The sequence below is a fragment of the Pristiophorus japonicus genome, chromosome 4 (assembly GCF_044704955.1).
Source record: "Pristiophorus japonicus isolate sPriJap1 chromosome 4, sPriJap1.hap1, whole genome shotgun sequence".
In the NCBI taxonomy this organism is placed as follows: domain Eukaryota; kingdom Metazoa; phylum Chordata; class Chondrichthyes; family Pristiophoridae; genus Pristiophorus; species Pristiophorus japonicus.
Window position 1 is genome coordinate 213978554 of NC_091980.1, and position 16174 is coordinate 213994727.

Genomic DNA, 16174 nt, shown 5'->3' on the forward strand with positions numbered 1-16174 from the left:
AAAAGGAAATTGGATAAACAGAGGTCATTCATTAATTTGACTGTCAAACATTTTGGGACAAAGGTCATGACAGGTGCGACATAATGCAAAATTATCCTATTTTCCTCCATAACCTATGATTTTTTTTAAATTTTTCACTATTTATTCACCTCGACTGACTCTGCTTCCACTTGTTTCTGGCTGGCCAGTGCCCTAACAGCTGTCTTTTTCTATTAAAAATTCTAACCTTTCCCATCATTCTTTTGGGGATTAATCTTAAATTATGTCCTCTAAATTACAGATTCATGACCAGTGGAAACAGTTCTTCCTTATTTATCTTAATCAAAATCCTTGATAATTATGAACAGTTCCAGCAGAATCTCGTGTTAATCAGCTAGTTTTGAATGGAACCCCAGTTTCTCTACTCTCCATAACTAAAATTCCTCATCCCTGGTATCATCAGAGTTGCTTTTTCAGCCTCTCCATGTCTTAAAGAAGGGCACTCTAAACTGGAAACAATATTCTAACTAAGTCATGAAAATTCTTAGTTAAGTTTAGCATTATCTCTTGGCTGTGTTAAATTTTAATTAACTAACCAAAATTATAATCAGAATAGGATGTTGGAGTTAGAGGCATATAATTGATAAGATCACCAGAAATGTGGCTCACCTGAGAAAACAAGGATTAATTTAAAATGGGGTTATGAAGGGTACCAGACATCCATGAAAGACAGAAGAGGACGACGGCTATTTAATGTCAGAAAAAATTTGAAATTCAGGAAGCTGAATTTATATCTCGGGAGGATGGAATGAATTACCAAACAGGATGAGGGCAGGAGGTAATAGGGATCTACCACAAAATAAGGAGGGCATGTAACAATCTATGCTTTTGGGGTTTTATTCTTTTTTGCTTTAGATATTTTTCAGCATGTCAGAACACTCCCAAGGTAAGTTTTTGTCCCTCAAGTTCCAAAGTTGCCTGGGGAGGTCCCAATAGATTTGAAAACTGCAAATGTAATGTCCCTGTGTAAAAAGGGAGGCAGACAAAAAGCAGGAAACTATAGACCAGTAAGCCTAACATCTGTGGTTGGGAAAATGTTGGAGTCCATTATTAAAGAAGCAGTAACAGAATATTTGTAAAAGCAAAATTCGGTCAGGCAGAGTTAGCATGGATTTATGAAGGGGAAGTCATGTTTGACAAATTTGCTGGAGTTCTTTGAGGATATAACGAACGGGGTGGATAAAGAGGAACCAGTGGATGTGATGTATTTGGACTTTCAGAAGGCATTAGACAAGGTGCCACATAAAAAGGTTACTGCACAAGATAAAAGTTCACAGGGTTGGGGTTTATACATTAGTATGGATAGAAGATTGGCTAACTAACAGAAGAAAGTCGGGATAAATGGTTCATTCTCTGGTTGGCAATCAGTAACGAGTGGGGTGCCACAGGGATCAGTGCTGGGACCCCAACTATTTACAATCTATATTAACGACTGGAAGAAGGGACTGAGTGTAATGTAGCCAAGTTTGCTGACGATAAAGATGGGAGGAAAAGCAATGTGTGAGGAGGACAAAAAAAATCTGCAAAGGACATTAGACAAGCTAAGTGAGTGGGCAAAAATTTGGCAGATGGAGTATAATGTTGGAAAGTGAGAGGTCATGCACTTTGGCAGAAAAAAAATCAAGAGCAAGTTATTATTTAAATGGAGAAAGATTGCAAAGTGCTGCAGTACAGTGGGACCCAGGAGTACTTGTACATGAAACACAAAAGGATAGTATGCAGGTACAGTAAGTGATCAGGAAAGCCAATGAAACCTTGGCCTTTACTGCAAAGGGGATAGAGTATAAAAGCAGGGAAGTCTTGCTACAGCTATATAGGGTATTGGCGATGCCATACCTGGAATACTGCATGGAGTTTTGGTTTCCATATTTACAAAAGGATATACTTGCTTTGGAGGCAGTTCAGGAAAGGTTCACTAGGTTGATTCCAGAGATGAGGGGGTTGACTTATGAGGAAAGGTTGGGAAGGTTGTGCCTCTACTAATTGGAATTCAGAAGAATGAGAGGTGATCTTATCAAAACGTACAAGATTATGAGGGGGGGGGGGGGGGGGCTCGACAAGGTGGATGCAGATAGGATGTTTCCACTGATGGGAGAGACAAGAACTAGAGGGCATAATCTTAGAATAAGAGGCCACCCATTTAAAACAGAGATGAGGAGAAATTTCTTTGAGGATTGTAAATCTGTGAAATTCGCTGCCTCAGAGCTGTGGAAGCTGGGACATTCAATACATTTTAGAAATAGACAGTTTCTTCAACGATAAAGGGATAAGGGGTTATGGGGAGCGGGCAGGGAAGTGGAACTGAGTCCATGATCAGATCAGCCATGATCTTATTGAATGGCGGCTCAAGGGGCCGTATGGCCTACTCCTGTTCCTATTTCTTATGTTCTTATATCTAGGCGAGCTAATAGTGCGCACAAGCATCAAATAGAAAATCCTTCATATAATTTTCTTTTACCGATTTGAACACAAGACCTCATGTGATCCTCCTAGACTGGAGAGGTAAACGAACACAAGAGACTGGGATTTACACTTCAAATGCCAAACAAGTTTATTAAAACAGTGGAACAATAAATGACGACATCGATTTTAATTTAGTTATTAAATTGTTTTAAGTGGTGATTCTCTTCTTTGTCTGACCATCCAGAGAAGCTGTCGCTGTCCAAAGCTTCACAGATTAAAATTTCAACCGGTCAGGCTGAAAAAATACAGGAACGTGACCAGGACCAAACAAATTTAAATAACTGCAAAGATTAGTTTTTGTCCCAATATGTTGAAGAACCCACTAGGGATATTTAACATCCAAGCCAGGTAACAAGTAATCAGGACAGTTTAATAGTATAGAAGTAGTAAAACTGCTTAAAATTAGTGATCAGTAACAATCAGCAGCAGCTGAGTAAGACAAAAATGTATTTTGGAAAGATAAACTTCCCCAGAACTGAAGGAAGTATTGTATTACTGAAGGACAGAACTCTTCAAAATGTATGTTAAACATGCATGATTAATATATGGTCAAGAAACATGTACACTAAATAGGCAATCCCAGAGATAGCTGAAGAACAGTTTAAAAACAAGAAAGTTGCCTAAACAAATTGAAGAAAAGTGCCAAAAAAAAAAAACAGGGTCCAGGAATGCAGATAAACATTTTTCCAAGATCATAATAGCAAATGAATAGCTAGAGGAAAAGCTAGAATTTTAAGAGGAACAAAACTGCAGTGAAATATTGTGGGATCTTGTTGTGCACAAAATAGCTGCTGCATTTGCTTATATAAATACACTTCAAAGTAATTCATTGTACTTGAAGTGTACGGAGATGTGATAAAGCAAGATACAAGATGGAAATTTTCCCCTCCTATTTTGAAAGGAGGCAGTTCGGAGGGTAGAGGAGGAAGAGAACAACAGACTTGATTTCACTGATACACACAAAATATTAAAATGGTTTAGACAGGGTAAATTCACAGTAAATAGGACAAGAAAGAGATTTAAAATACATGGGTGAGAAATAATTAAACAGTAGGAAGCATTTCCTGACTCGTTGAAAAATTATTGGAACAGCCAGAGTAGCAGAGTCTAAAACTTATGGGGTGTCCAAGATAATAATATCCACCCTCACTTCCCCAACCTGTTTGCCTCCCATCCCACTATGTAACCCCTGCTTCTTTAACAGTGGGGTAACTGCTTGTCCCCTGCTCCTTCATTGAACCACGACACTTATTCGCTCCAACTCTCCGCCTATTTCCCTTCACCTTAACACCCCTCTCCGTTTTAAAAGGACATTGCTCGGATGTGGTTTTCCACCTTGCTCGTTGTCCCCCACCCCCCCAACATTAGCACTTTGAGATGGGTTCCTGCAGGTTGTTGAATACTACAACAGATAAATTGAGTGACTAGGAGTCTATTTACAAATTTGAAAAATTGCAATTCTTAGATTTTTTAAAAAAAAGATTAGCAGAACACACTCCTGTTATCAAATTTGCCATTTTATATCCTGGGAAACTGCACAGGTTGAAAACACTGGTAACTATTCAACAAGCAAAGTACTATAACTTTAACAATTTGACATTAGCACAGTACTGGTTGGGGGTGGAGGGTGATGCAAGTGGTATGCACAATTAGCATTTAATGCAGATTTGTTGGCTAACAATTATAAAGCAGTGTAGAAGTATGTCTTAGGCCCCAGTGCACAGTCCCAACAGAACCGGTGGTTTACCACCTAGCACATTTTAGATTGTAGTCACTCCCAAACGTTAAGCCTGGAGCGTAACTTAGCTCTGTTCTTGGATCATAATTCTTTATTTGTCCGGCTATTCAGAACTCAGGTTTTCAATATGCACTTTCCCTTTCTCCTCATAAGATGTGTGTAATACTTCAATGAAACAGCATTAAAAAAAACTTACATTTCATTTCTTTTTGTGTTTCTCTGTTCCTCTTTTATCCGGTCATGCCTATCCTTGATCTTTTGTTCTTGTTCTTTCAGTCGCTCTTCTTTTTTCTTGCGATATCTGTAAGATAACCAAGTTTAATTTCACTTTCTCAGGCTGTGTTGAAACAAACAGCCTGAAATTTAGAGCTTTCTTGGGGCAAAGGATATTCTTTTCTACATTGAAGAGAAAATAAACAAGATATTTTTCCTGCTCTTCAATGAGTAAAGAATGCAGGTTTCGAACTGGATTTAAACAAAAAAAAGCAAAGGGCCAGTAGTTGCAGTAAGAATGTGGCAAGAGGAAAGAAATCCAGACAGCAGCATTCTGAACCAGTGAAAGTGTGCATTTTCAAAAGCCAATTGCAAATTTGATACTGGAAGCCAATTATGTAATGGCCTCAGACAAACAAATGCTTAACTTTAGTTCAATGTCATCACAAATAATTAATTTGCAACCGTCCATTTATAAAATTCCAGTTGTGCTAGTAGTGTAAAATTGTAACTAAAAACTCATTGATAGCTTCGACTAAAAGAATACACTACACTAACAAGACATGAGGGGAGGCAGTTAATAGAACAAAATTACAGATAATTTGATAGAAAGAACAATAATTTGCTATGAGGATCCTATTTAGAATTATGCCTGCTTCAGTACAGAGAAAGGTCTACAACATACTTCAATGTAACTGTGCAGTGGATGCAATTGATAGCAGAATTGACTTGCTTATAGTGCCAGAGTTAAAAGGTTGTAAGGTTGAAGCCCAATTGCAGACGCTCATAATCTAGCCTAACAGCATACTGCATTTTTGGAGATGCAGTCTGCTTGTTCATGTTGCATTTATCATTGACTAGCAGCGATTTCTTTGTCCTGGTCAAAATTCCTCCCTCAACCAACACCACCAAAAACTGATTAACTGGCCATTCATCTCATTTGTTGGGACTTTTGCCATTTGCAAGTTGGCAATCATGTTGCCAACATAACACTGACTATGACCCCAAAAAGAATTCATTTGCTGTGAACTGGTTTGGAACAGCCCGAGGCTATGAAAGGGACTATGTAAATACCAGCTCTTTTATGCACAATAGTGGTACGTAATTAAATAACGTATTTATTGATTGCAATAACATATCTAGTCTGTCGCAACTTGTACTAGGTGTTTGTGTATTTAGCCCATACCTTGCTGCAGCCTCTTCCCTCCCTCTGCGGTGTTGTTCAGCTTTCAGTTCCCTAAATTCCTGCCTAGCCTGCTTCAGAATCTCCACATTATCTTCAATGAAATCCCTTGTGGAAACCAGAGTTAGCAGTTGGCCACATAGAGCATGAAGTACCTTCAGCTTCTCCGCTGACAAAAGAAGAGGAAAGTGATTACAACATGCCACTTAAACATGCACACGCATTTTAAGTTTTCTGTTTACTGACCCATTCTATTAACAGAATTTATTCTTCACTTTTTGATGGCTCAACTGATCAGGTGTACTAATATGTAAAAGTATAGGTGCATAGCCCTGCACACTTGTTTCGTTGAAAACTTTGCAAAAGCAGCAACTTTTGATTTGATATAAATGTTTTTATTCCTTTACTTTAAAAGCTCTGTTATGCAAAAACTGAACAATTGTTCTTAAGAACCAGAAATGAACCAAACTTCTGTAAAAGTAATAAATACTGATTTAAAGAAAAAAAAGTTTAAATGTATTTTTGTCCAATGTCTTCATTACCGGATGACATGTCATATACTGGAGTATTTGTTAGTTTCTTCAAAAGTCCTGGATTACTCAGCCTGAATTCAACACAGGCATTATCTGTGGCATCAAATCCACCTTGTTGCTGGTATCGATACTTTGCATTTGCTGGTGTCACATCTGCTCCTGCTGCCAGGATGTGAAGTCGGAGGATTTCAGACAGCGTACAGCTGTCAAGATCCAAATCACGTAAGGTGCAGCCTTCAACAAATATGAGAAAATAAAACGGTGATCACTCGGCTTTAAACTAAAACCTTTTTTCAAAATGCAAATACAAACTGGAATGAAAATTAAAAAGCACCTTGATAGAGCTGGGGCCATGCAGCTGCAAAAGCTGCAACTGCAGCAACTGCACATTTGGTAGAATCGAGATCTTCATCCAAAGCTTCTGTTAAATCTGTAAATAAAATTCACATGTTTAAATGTGTCAGAGGTTCCATTGGTTATGCACAGAAACAATAATCAAAGGCAAGTTCAAGAACACAATTTCTGAGGAATATGACTAAAAACACTGCATTTTGCAACTACATTATATGAATATAGTCATAGAAACATAGAAAATAGGTGCAGGAGTAGGCCATTCGGCCCTTCGAGCCTGCACCGCCATTCAATGAGTTCATGGCTGAACAAGATTTGAACTCCGATCGCTAGATTCAAAGTCCAGAGTGCTCACCATTACACCATTGAACCAACAATAGTCAGTTTGGTAATTAAACCTATGTCTATGCAAAATATCAGGTTGCTTTTCAATTCTGTGCAGTCTCTTGCTCCCTCTCCAATAAAAACAGTACATTGAAATTCAAGCTTATGCACCTTTGTAGGATTCTGCCAAGTGTCAAGATTAGGATTAGCAGAATTATAAAATGAGAGGTAGGAAGACAGGATTTAAAGAAGTCAATTTAAAACAAATTAGGAGCATGGTACAAATTTAAATCAGCAGTGCAAGCTTAAAATTATAACTTCCTTTGGTTCCTTTTGCAAAATACGCCATTAAATTTCCAAACAGCGTCAGCAATTAAACCAACAAAATGAGTGAAAACTGCATTTTCGAACAATAGTAACAAAGCTGCCCCAAAAAGACCGAGCTCCCAATACAAATAGACTGGAAATTCCTGGAATCTTGCGCTGAAACAATGGTGCAAAAGATAGAGGAAATTCAAGCATAATTGACAAACAGCTGTTTTTATACCATGCCTAAACATCCTTGATCATTAAAGCCAATCCCACGAAAACTCTGTCATTCATTAACCTAGCTCTGACTCGTGCAAAAGTGCAGCTCACACAAATTTCCACCAATTCTCAATGGGTTGTCAATTTATGCCTACAATTGTAAGTGCAACAGGACCCAAAGTCATGTGCCCAAGTTTCGGGCTGCGCCCAGAACGGCGCAGCCCCGACCTGGACGCCCGTTTTTCGCGCCACAAAGTGCGCCTAAACAAATTCTCCGGCTCCCTGCTGGTCCTCGAGTCGGGTGTGGCGCAGCATGAGCTGTGGGGGACGGAGCTAGGTCCCTACGCTGAAAACAGTGTCGGGACCTCTGCACATGTGCACTACAGTGCAAAACTCTGTGGGATGGGCCCGAAGCACGCAGCCCCTAGCCCTGGCCGAATGGCCTCACTGGGGCTGCGTGCATAAGGCTGCCTCCCACGCCCAGCTCCTGCTTCCTCCCGACCAGACTCCCGCTAACCCCCTCCCCCTCCAACCCGACCACCCTCCTTGACCTTCCTCCCTCCTACCCGAACCTACCCCCTTTCCCCCACCCTCCGCACCCCCGACCCGCGCTCCCGATCCAACGCCACCTACCTGTAAATCTGGTGATGGCAGGCAGTGACCAGTGGGGTGCTGCAGGGTTCAGTGCTGGGACCCCAGCTATTTACAATATACATCAATGATTTAGATGAAGGAATTCAATGTAATATCTCCAAGTTTGCAGATGACACTAAGCTGGGTGGCAGTGTGAGCTGTGAGGAGGATGCCAAGAGGCTGCAGGGTTACTTGGACAGGTTAGGTGAGTGGGCAAATGCATGGCAGTTACAGTATAATGTGGATAAATGTGAGGTTATCCACTTTGGTGGCAAAAACACAAACACAGATTATCTGAATGGTGACAGATTAAGAAAAGGGGAAGTGCAACGAGACCTGGGTGTCATGGTACATCAGTCATTAAAGGTTGGCATGCAGGTACAGCAGGCGGTGAAGGCGGCAAATGGCATGTTTGCCTTCATAGCTAAAGCATTTGAATATAGGAGCAGGGAGGTCTTACTGCAGTTGTACAGAGCCTTGGTGAGGCCACACTTGGAATAGTGTGTTCAGTTTTGGTCTCCTAATCTGAGGAAGGTTGTTCTTGCTATTGAGGGAGTACAGCGAAGGTTCACCAGACTGTTTCCCGGGATGGCAGGACTGACATACGAGGAGACACTGGATCAACTGGGCTTGTATCCACTGGAGTTTAGATGAATGAGGGGATCTCATAGAAAACATAAAATTCTGACGGGACTGGACAGGTTAGAGACAGGAAGAATGTTCCCGCTGCTGGGGAGTTCCAGAACAGGGGTCACAGTCTCAGAATAAGGGGTAAGCCATTTAGGACTGAGATGAGGAGAAACTTCTTCACTCAGTGGTTAACCAGTGGAATTCTCTACTGCAGAAAGCTGTTGAAGATAGTTCGTTAGATATATTCAAAAGGGAGTTAGATATGGCCCTTACGGCCAAAGGGAATGGAGAGAAAGCAGGAAAGGGGTACTGAGGTTGAATGATCAGCCATGATCTTATTGAATGGTGATGCAGGCTCAAAGGGCTGGAATGGCCTGCTTCTGCACCTAATTTCTATGTTTCTATTACTGTGTGTTTTTATATTTCTTGCTTGTTTACATTCATCAGCAATCTTTATCATTTTTTTGAGTCGTCCTTTGTTGGTTTCTAAAAAATTCCCAATCCCCTGCCTTTCCACTATTCTTCGCAACATTGTATGCCTTTGTTTTCAATTTGATATCCTTTACTTCCTTAGTTAGCCATAGGTGGTTCATCCTTCCCTTAGAGTCTTTCTTTCTCACTGGAATACATCTTTACTGAGAGTTATGAAATATCTCTTTAAATGCTTGCCACTGCTTTTTAAACCATCTTACCCTTTAATCTATTTTCCCAGTCCACTTTAACCAACTCTGCCTTCATACCTTTGTAATTGCCTTCATTTAAGTCAGGACACTAGTTTGAGACCTAATTTCCTCACCCTCAAACTGAATTGAGAGATTAATCGACTCTTTACACATTACCAGGTCAAAAATAGTCTGCTCTCTGGTTGGTTCCACAACGTATTGTTCCAAGAAACCATTCTGCATACCCTCTATGAACACTTCCTCAAGGCTACCTTTGCAAATTTGATTTGTCCAATCAAGAAGATTAAAATCGCCCATGATTATTGCCATACTTTTCTTGCATACCTCCATTATTTCTTGATTTATACTCTGTCCTACAGTGTGGCTACTGTTAGGGGGGCCTGTAGACCACTCCCATCAGTGACTTCTTTCCCTTATTTCTTATCCCCACCCAAACTGATTCTACATCTTGATCATCTGAGCCAGTATCATTTCTCACTCCTGCACTGAGCTATCCCACCTTCTTTTCCTTTCTGCCTATCCTTCAGAGATGGCAAATACCCCTGAATATTCAGTTCCCACCCTTGGTCACCTGGCAACCATGTCTCTAATGCCCATCAGATCATACCCATTTATTTCTATTTGTGCCGTCAACTCATCTATCTTGTTATGAATGCTGCGTGCATTCAGATGAAGAGCTTTTAATTTTGTCTTTTTACCACTTTTCCCGACTCTGACTCCACTTTCTGATGTACTCGTGTATAGGCTCTGTCCCTTCCGGTCACATTCTGGTTAACATTACCCCCATCACCACCTGCACTTTTGCCTTCTCCTTTCGCTTTTTTCTCTAAATTTCCACTCACCAGATCCCTCCTCCCCACTATTTAGTTTAATGCCCTATATATACAGCCCTAGTTATTCGATTTGCCAGGACACTGGTCCCAGCCAAGCCCACCCTGATGGAACAGCTCCCTCTTATTCCAATACTGGTGCCAGTGCCCTATGAATTGAAATCCATTTTTCCCTCAGCAACCTTTGAGCCATGCGTTCATCTTCCCGATCTTATTTACCCAATGCAAATTTGCTTGTGCCTCAAGTAGTAATCCAGAGATTATTACCTTTGTGGTTCTGCTTTTTAATTTAGTCCCTAACTGCTCATACTCCCTCAGCAGAACTCTTTCTTTGTCCTATCTATGTCGTTGGTACCTTTAGACTTAAATTTCCATGCATAAAGAGGGACTTAAAGAAGGAATATGTGTAATGGCATTTTCCTCAGGCCCCAATTGTTTATGCTTATTTTCACTTGTTTTACGCTGGTCCTCACATATACGAACGAGATTCTCAGGAGATTTTGGCATAACCGACCGACAGCAAGTTCGATGCAAATGTCAGCATAATTTGCTGGTTACGCTGTTTTAGGACACAACTTTGTACCAGGCACAGGACAATCCCTAACCTTTTGGATCAGTCTCTTTTAACTGTTCTTTGGCTGCTACTTCCTCTTCCTCAGCGTGTGCCTGAAAGATTGCAGTTAGGAAAAAAAACAGCAATTCACAGAGTGGCCCTTCAGTGTCATTTCCAACAAGTGCTTCCTCGAGGCTCTCTGTAAATTAATCAGAAACAAACTATCAGATTGGAAAGAAATCTTTCAGCAATGTAGCTTGCAACCTTAATTTTAATGCAAATAAAGTTAGAGAAACCGTACTGAATTTCACCACTTCAAATGTCTACCACTCAGGAACAATAAATAAAGAGCACTACAAAGAAAGTTTTATTGATGAAACTTGATTATGTTTTACCTCATCATTTGCAAGAGGAATTTCTCCTTAAAAGTAGACTGCTTTAGCTCTAGCATATTCGTCCATGTTATGGAGCACTGCAGCTTTATAAGTGAATCAATTTCTTACTATGGCCCAACATGACTACCAAGAACATGCAACAAATATGACCTAGGTTTCTAAAGCAGAGAAGTCTCCAAAGACCATACAACTAAGAAAAATGTAATTACAAGAAATGGATCAGCCATATCAACATATTGGCTGCAAGAGCTGGGTAATTTGATGAACAGCACAACAGTTTGCTTTATCAGTGTACCTGCCACTGGACTCCATATCTCTGTCCTCCACCACCTGTGGCTGCAATAAGTATGATCTACTGGATACACTGCAGCAACTTATCAAGGTTACCCCTTCCCCTGCAATCCATCCCACCAAAAACAGCAATATTGTGGGAACACCATCCTGACTTGGACTTGTATTGCCATTTTTCATCGTTGCTAGATCGATATTCTGGAATTCTGGAACAACTGCAAGGTTGAAGCATCAACAACAAAAATGTTGCATTTCAAGGATAAGGCATATACAACCACCACCACTAAGGTAACTAGGGATAGGCAATAAATAGAACTTTGCTAGAATCATTTAAATTCCAAGAACAAATATAAATTTCGACTATAGTTGGATAAACTTTGTGTAGAAATGTAGGCAATACCACCCAGTACCTTTTACTCATGACATATTTCATATAATTCAGAACCATTACCTAGAGTTATGCCATCTGGAAACTCATCCTGGAGGTCAAACAGCTCTCCAAATGCATGCAAAAACTCGAGAACCATTAATGCGTCACCAAAAAGCTCTGATGGTAACCTGGTCTTCACAGGTGTTGGAACTGGAAGTTCCTATCAAAAAAAAAAAAAAAAATTTTTTAACTCCGGTAATGAACATTTTGCAATATTTATTCCAAAGCAGGAGTCATGAGAAAAAAAAAAAAGTGTCAGGTTTTTAAAACTTCTCCACATTCACCGCCCAAGGTGATGTTCCATGCCAGACACTCCCTGAATGCCCATGACCAAGGACTGCCCCAAAACAATGGGTGAGAGATGTTTATCAATTACAAAGAACGCCAACATATTAATTTCCCACAAGTATGATATTAATTACCTTTCATCCCTCGGTTCCTTTAAGCTTTTGGAAATACACAAAAACACAACCTTTAAATGTAATCTTTTCCCTCCAAATTCTGTGGGGAAAATGGTTTAAGAATCTTGAAATTGAAAACTGGTTTGCAAGAAATTAAATGGGGTGAGCAGCCAGTACCTGTAAATGCAGGGGTGCCAAATTATTTATTTAATTTACATCAGGGTAAAAAGGAGCAGCACAAAAGGCCGGCAGACGAACAGCCAAAATATTTGAAATGCAGGAAAGCAGCTACAAATTTTATATAAACATTGTTGACACCAAAATATTAATTTTGAAAATCAGATAAAACTATTTATTCACACATGACAGCCATTTATTTAGCTAACCTCAGTATGAGCATTACCAGCAGTGGAGAAAAGACGGATTTTTAAATGGAGGAGCAAGTAGCCAAGCTGCGCAGACATTTTTGTTATTTAAATATTGCTGGCAACAATGACATTCAGTCTCAGCATCAATACCATGAATGGTTATGGAACAGAGTATTCATTTAAATATTCAATGAATTAATTTATTAAAGTGTAGAAAGATGTCAACTTGCACTCAAGACAGTAGCAGCACCATCTTGAGGTAGTTGGGGGCAATGCAGATGTTAGCTATTATGTTATTCATTAATATAATACAGGCCGTCATTGCATCACTTAACTATCACCGGACAGTCACATTGGCTGTATTAAATGTCACACAGGCACGAAACAAAGTAACTGACAAAAATGCCAAGAATTTTAACATAATGTACAAGCATAGCAGATGTCCTATTGTGGTGTTTATTGTGAGATGGAGTAAATGCTGTTTTTAAATAGGGGCGTTATATGCATCCATGATACAGTATGTACTTAAAATATTCAATTTGGATTTGCTGGTTAAGTCAGAGCACATGGTGTCTCTCTTAGCTGTCCCATCTTTTTGTTGCTTTTCTGCTTCTCCTTTTGCTCTTTTCAGACAAAATGGTATGGTAGAGAACAAAGCTCCAGAGGGCTACAGGACACAATTTCCAGTAGTGAGTGTGGGGAAAATAGATTGTAGATCTCTACAGGTCCCTTCTCAGTGCCTCAGCCAGTCCCACTCACTTCATCACCCTCATGTTCCTGTCTCCCTTATCGTTTTCTATTCCCACTGGTCCTTCTCCGTTGCACACCCACCTTTCCAACACAACCATAACCTCTCCCTTTTCACAGTCCCACTGCCTTGATATCTCCCTCCCTTGCACCTATCCTGCTGTCCCTTCCCCCCATTTCTCACACCACCTGCTCTGCTGCCTCTGCCTTCCTCCCCATTTCCTCCTCCAGCTCCTATTCTCTCACCTCCTCCATATAATTCTCCTTCAGCACCTATTTAACAGTTGTGTGGCTGTTTAAACATTTAATTACTATCCTCACTGCTTATGGCAGGCATGTTTATGTAAATGCGATTTGCCACCTATAAGCAATGGATGGTAGAACGTGGCAGCATTAATTTTGAGTTTATGGCGATATTTTAGGGAGCTGTGGAAATTCTGCAAATGAAACAAAAAATTTGCAACAAAAAAAAAGAGGGAAATGTTGAGACACAGTAACTGACAGTAGTGGGAAAGTAATGGTAAACAGCAATCCTTATTCCTACCCAAGGCATGCAAATTTAATTACCAAAATTCTGGGATCAAAAGCCCTAAACATCAGCATTTGAGTTGTGGGACTGCACCTGCAATTCCACACAAACACCAGATTTCAAATTTTAGCTCGGACAGTTGCAAAATGGAGCAGCAGCAACTACTCGAACGGAAGAGGGAAAAGAAACAGACCAGAAAGCAAGTACAAAATATAATGAGGAAAAAAAGATGGAAGAATTCCTAATAAAAAGACACTGGCTACAGAAACAGCCAGGAACCCATGTTTAGGTGTCAGCTATGGCTCAGTTGGTAGCACCCTTGCCTCTGAGCCAGAAGGTTGCAGCTTCAAGTACCATTTCAGAGACTTGAGCTCAAAAATCTAGCGTGACACTCCAGTGCAGTATTGAGGGAGTGCTGCACCATCGGAGATGCCATCTTTCAGACGAGACATTAAACTTGAGGCCCCGTCTGCTCTCTCGGGTAGAAGCAAAATATCCCATGGCTCTATTTCAAAAAAAGAGGTGAGTTATCCCTAGTGACGTGGCCAATTCTTATCCCTCAATCAATATCACAAAACAAACAGATTATCTGGTTATTATCACATTGTTGTGGAAGCTTGCTGTGCACAAATTGGCTGCTGTATTGCCTACATTACAACAGTTACTACACTTCATTGTAAAGTACTTCATTGGCTGTAAAGCATTTTGGGTCACCATTACATCATGAAAGGCAGAAGTCTTTTTTTTCTTTAAGTTATCAAAGCTGTCATAGCCCAAGGAAGGTGGTCTGCCTCAATAAGGATCTTTTATTATATTTAATGCACCTTAATGCAAGTATGCAAGTAAACACAGGTGTTTCCACCCGAAACAGAGCACTTAGGATGCCATAACGGGAAACTTTGAAATTGATGTTGCAAATGAATAACAGTTTTTGTTTTTCGGCCTGTACAAGTGACTTTCTATTTTAAACATGGATGTTTTAAGTGGTGGGGACTGAACTTCCATGTTAAGTTTCATTTAAAAATGGAAAGCTTTTAAATATAAGATACCTGGGGATAATCAAAAGTTTAAATTTGAATAGAGTACAAAATTGGTTTTCTAAGGAGCAGCAGGGCAAAACAGGACTAGGCTGGCAGCACAAGCAGCAGAAAGGCAGAAAATGCTCATGGGAAATATTGGATAGACAGAATTGGTTGCAGAATAGGACCCAGCAGCACACAATTTGGCCGACAATAGAGGTGGAGGGGGGCGGGAAATAAGAGCTGTAGTGGAGGAGGAAATATGAAAATCTACCCAATTAATGTACCTGACTTAGGAAAATGGGGAGTGGGGCGCTGCTGAATAATGAAATATCAATGTGAATTACTTGTGTGGTGGGAAGACTGAATGACAATGAAAAGGTATAATGGTAATGTTAGCAGATGGTACTAGGCATTACTCATTTAAAAAGGTGTTAGTGCCACAAAAGCGAGAGAAGATCATGATACAGGAAGAAAATGAGGCACAGGAAGTGCATGCAATTGCAAGAAATTTAATACACTAAATTTCCCATGGCATATGATTAGCCAGAACAAATGATTTGTATTAAAGCTGTGCTTGTTGCAAGAGGCTGAAGGAAGCAACGGTTCTTGAAGAGGTAACAGCACCATCCTGTGGAGGGACTAAGAACAGCAAAGCATTATTTCAAATGAACAGGGTGTTACTAACTCGCGGATTTAAAAAAATCTATTATCTACTACAAAGTTTAAAATTACACGGGTACCTTTAAGTCCTCACATTCCATATCTTCACGGGGCTTATTCCATTCTTTAAGATATTCTGCATATTTCCTCTTTTCTTCTCGTAGTTTTTCTCTTTCCTAGTCAGATTGTTCCAATAAAAATTAATTTTTCATAATATGCACAGCAAGCCATTCCAAAATCAGTCTTCGAAAATAATTCTACTTCAAAATGGAGCACAGTTCCCATTTTTAAATGCAGCCAATTCTGGCACACACCATTTTGAAACACATTATTTATGGTAAACAAGAAAATATAATCAGGACTTAAATTCTCCTCTCTGCCAGCTTGATGAAACACAAAGAAATGATCAGCAGAAGATTAATTAAAGGATACTCAGGAATTGTGTGGGGGAGGGAGAGAGAAAGAGAGGATGATAGAGGACAGAATTAAGGTCTCCCACTGCACATAAATTCAGGTTTAAAAAGTTAGCATAGTGTAAATAGTTTGTGCCAATTTCTTAGATAGAAAAATAGCAAATAGGTACAGCACTGCAAAGGTACAATCCATGTGTTGTCAACTGTCAAAATCCCT

At 39.9% G+C, this 16174-nt stretch overlaps 1 protein-coding gene across 2 annotated transcripts in view; it reads right to left on the reverse strand.

Annotated features, from left to right (window-relative positions):
- The window catches only part of baz1a (bromodomain adjacent to zinc finger domain, 1A), a 101493-nt gene that overhangs the window by 65404 nt on the left and 19915 nt on the right, over positions 1 to 16174 (reverse strand). For both annotated transcript variants that reach the window (XM_070879069.1, XM_070879068.1), the window contains exons 10-16: positions 15625 to 15720; positions 11839 to 11977; positions 10754 to 10900; positions 6504 to 6599; positions 6179 to 6403; positions 5640 to 5805; positions 4437 to 4541 (exon numbers count right to left, since the gene is read on the reverse strand). In XM_070879069.1, coding sequence (XP_070735170.1) covers positions 4437 to 4541; positions 5640 to 5805; positions 6179 to 6403; positions 6504 to 6599; positions 10754 to 10900; positions 11839 to 11977; positions 15625 to 15720 — 974 coding nt within the window. The remainder of the gene's footprint in view (positions 1 to 4436; positions 4542 to 5639; positions 5806 to 6178; positions 6404 to 6503; positions 6600 to 10753; positions 10901 to 11838; positions 11978 to 15624; positions 15721 to 16174) is intronic.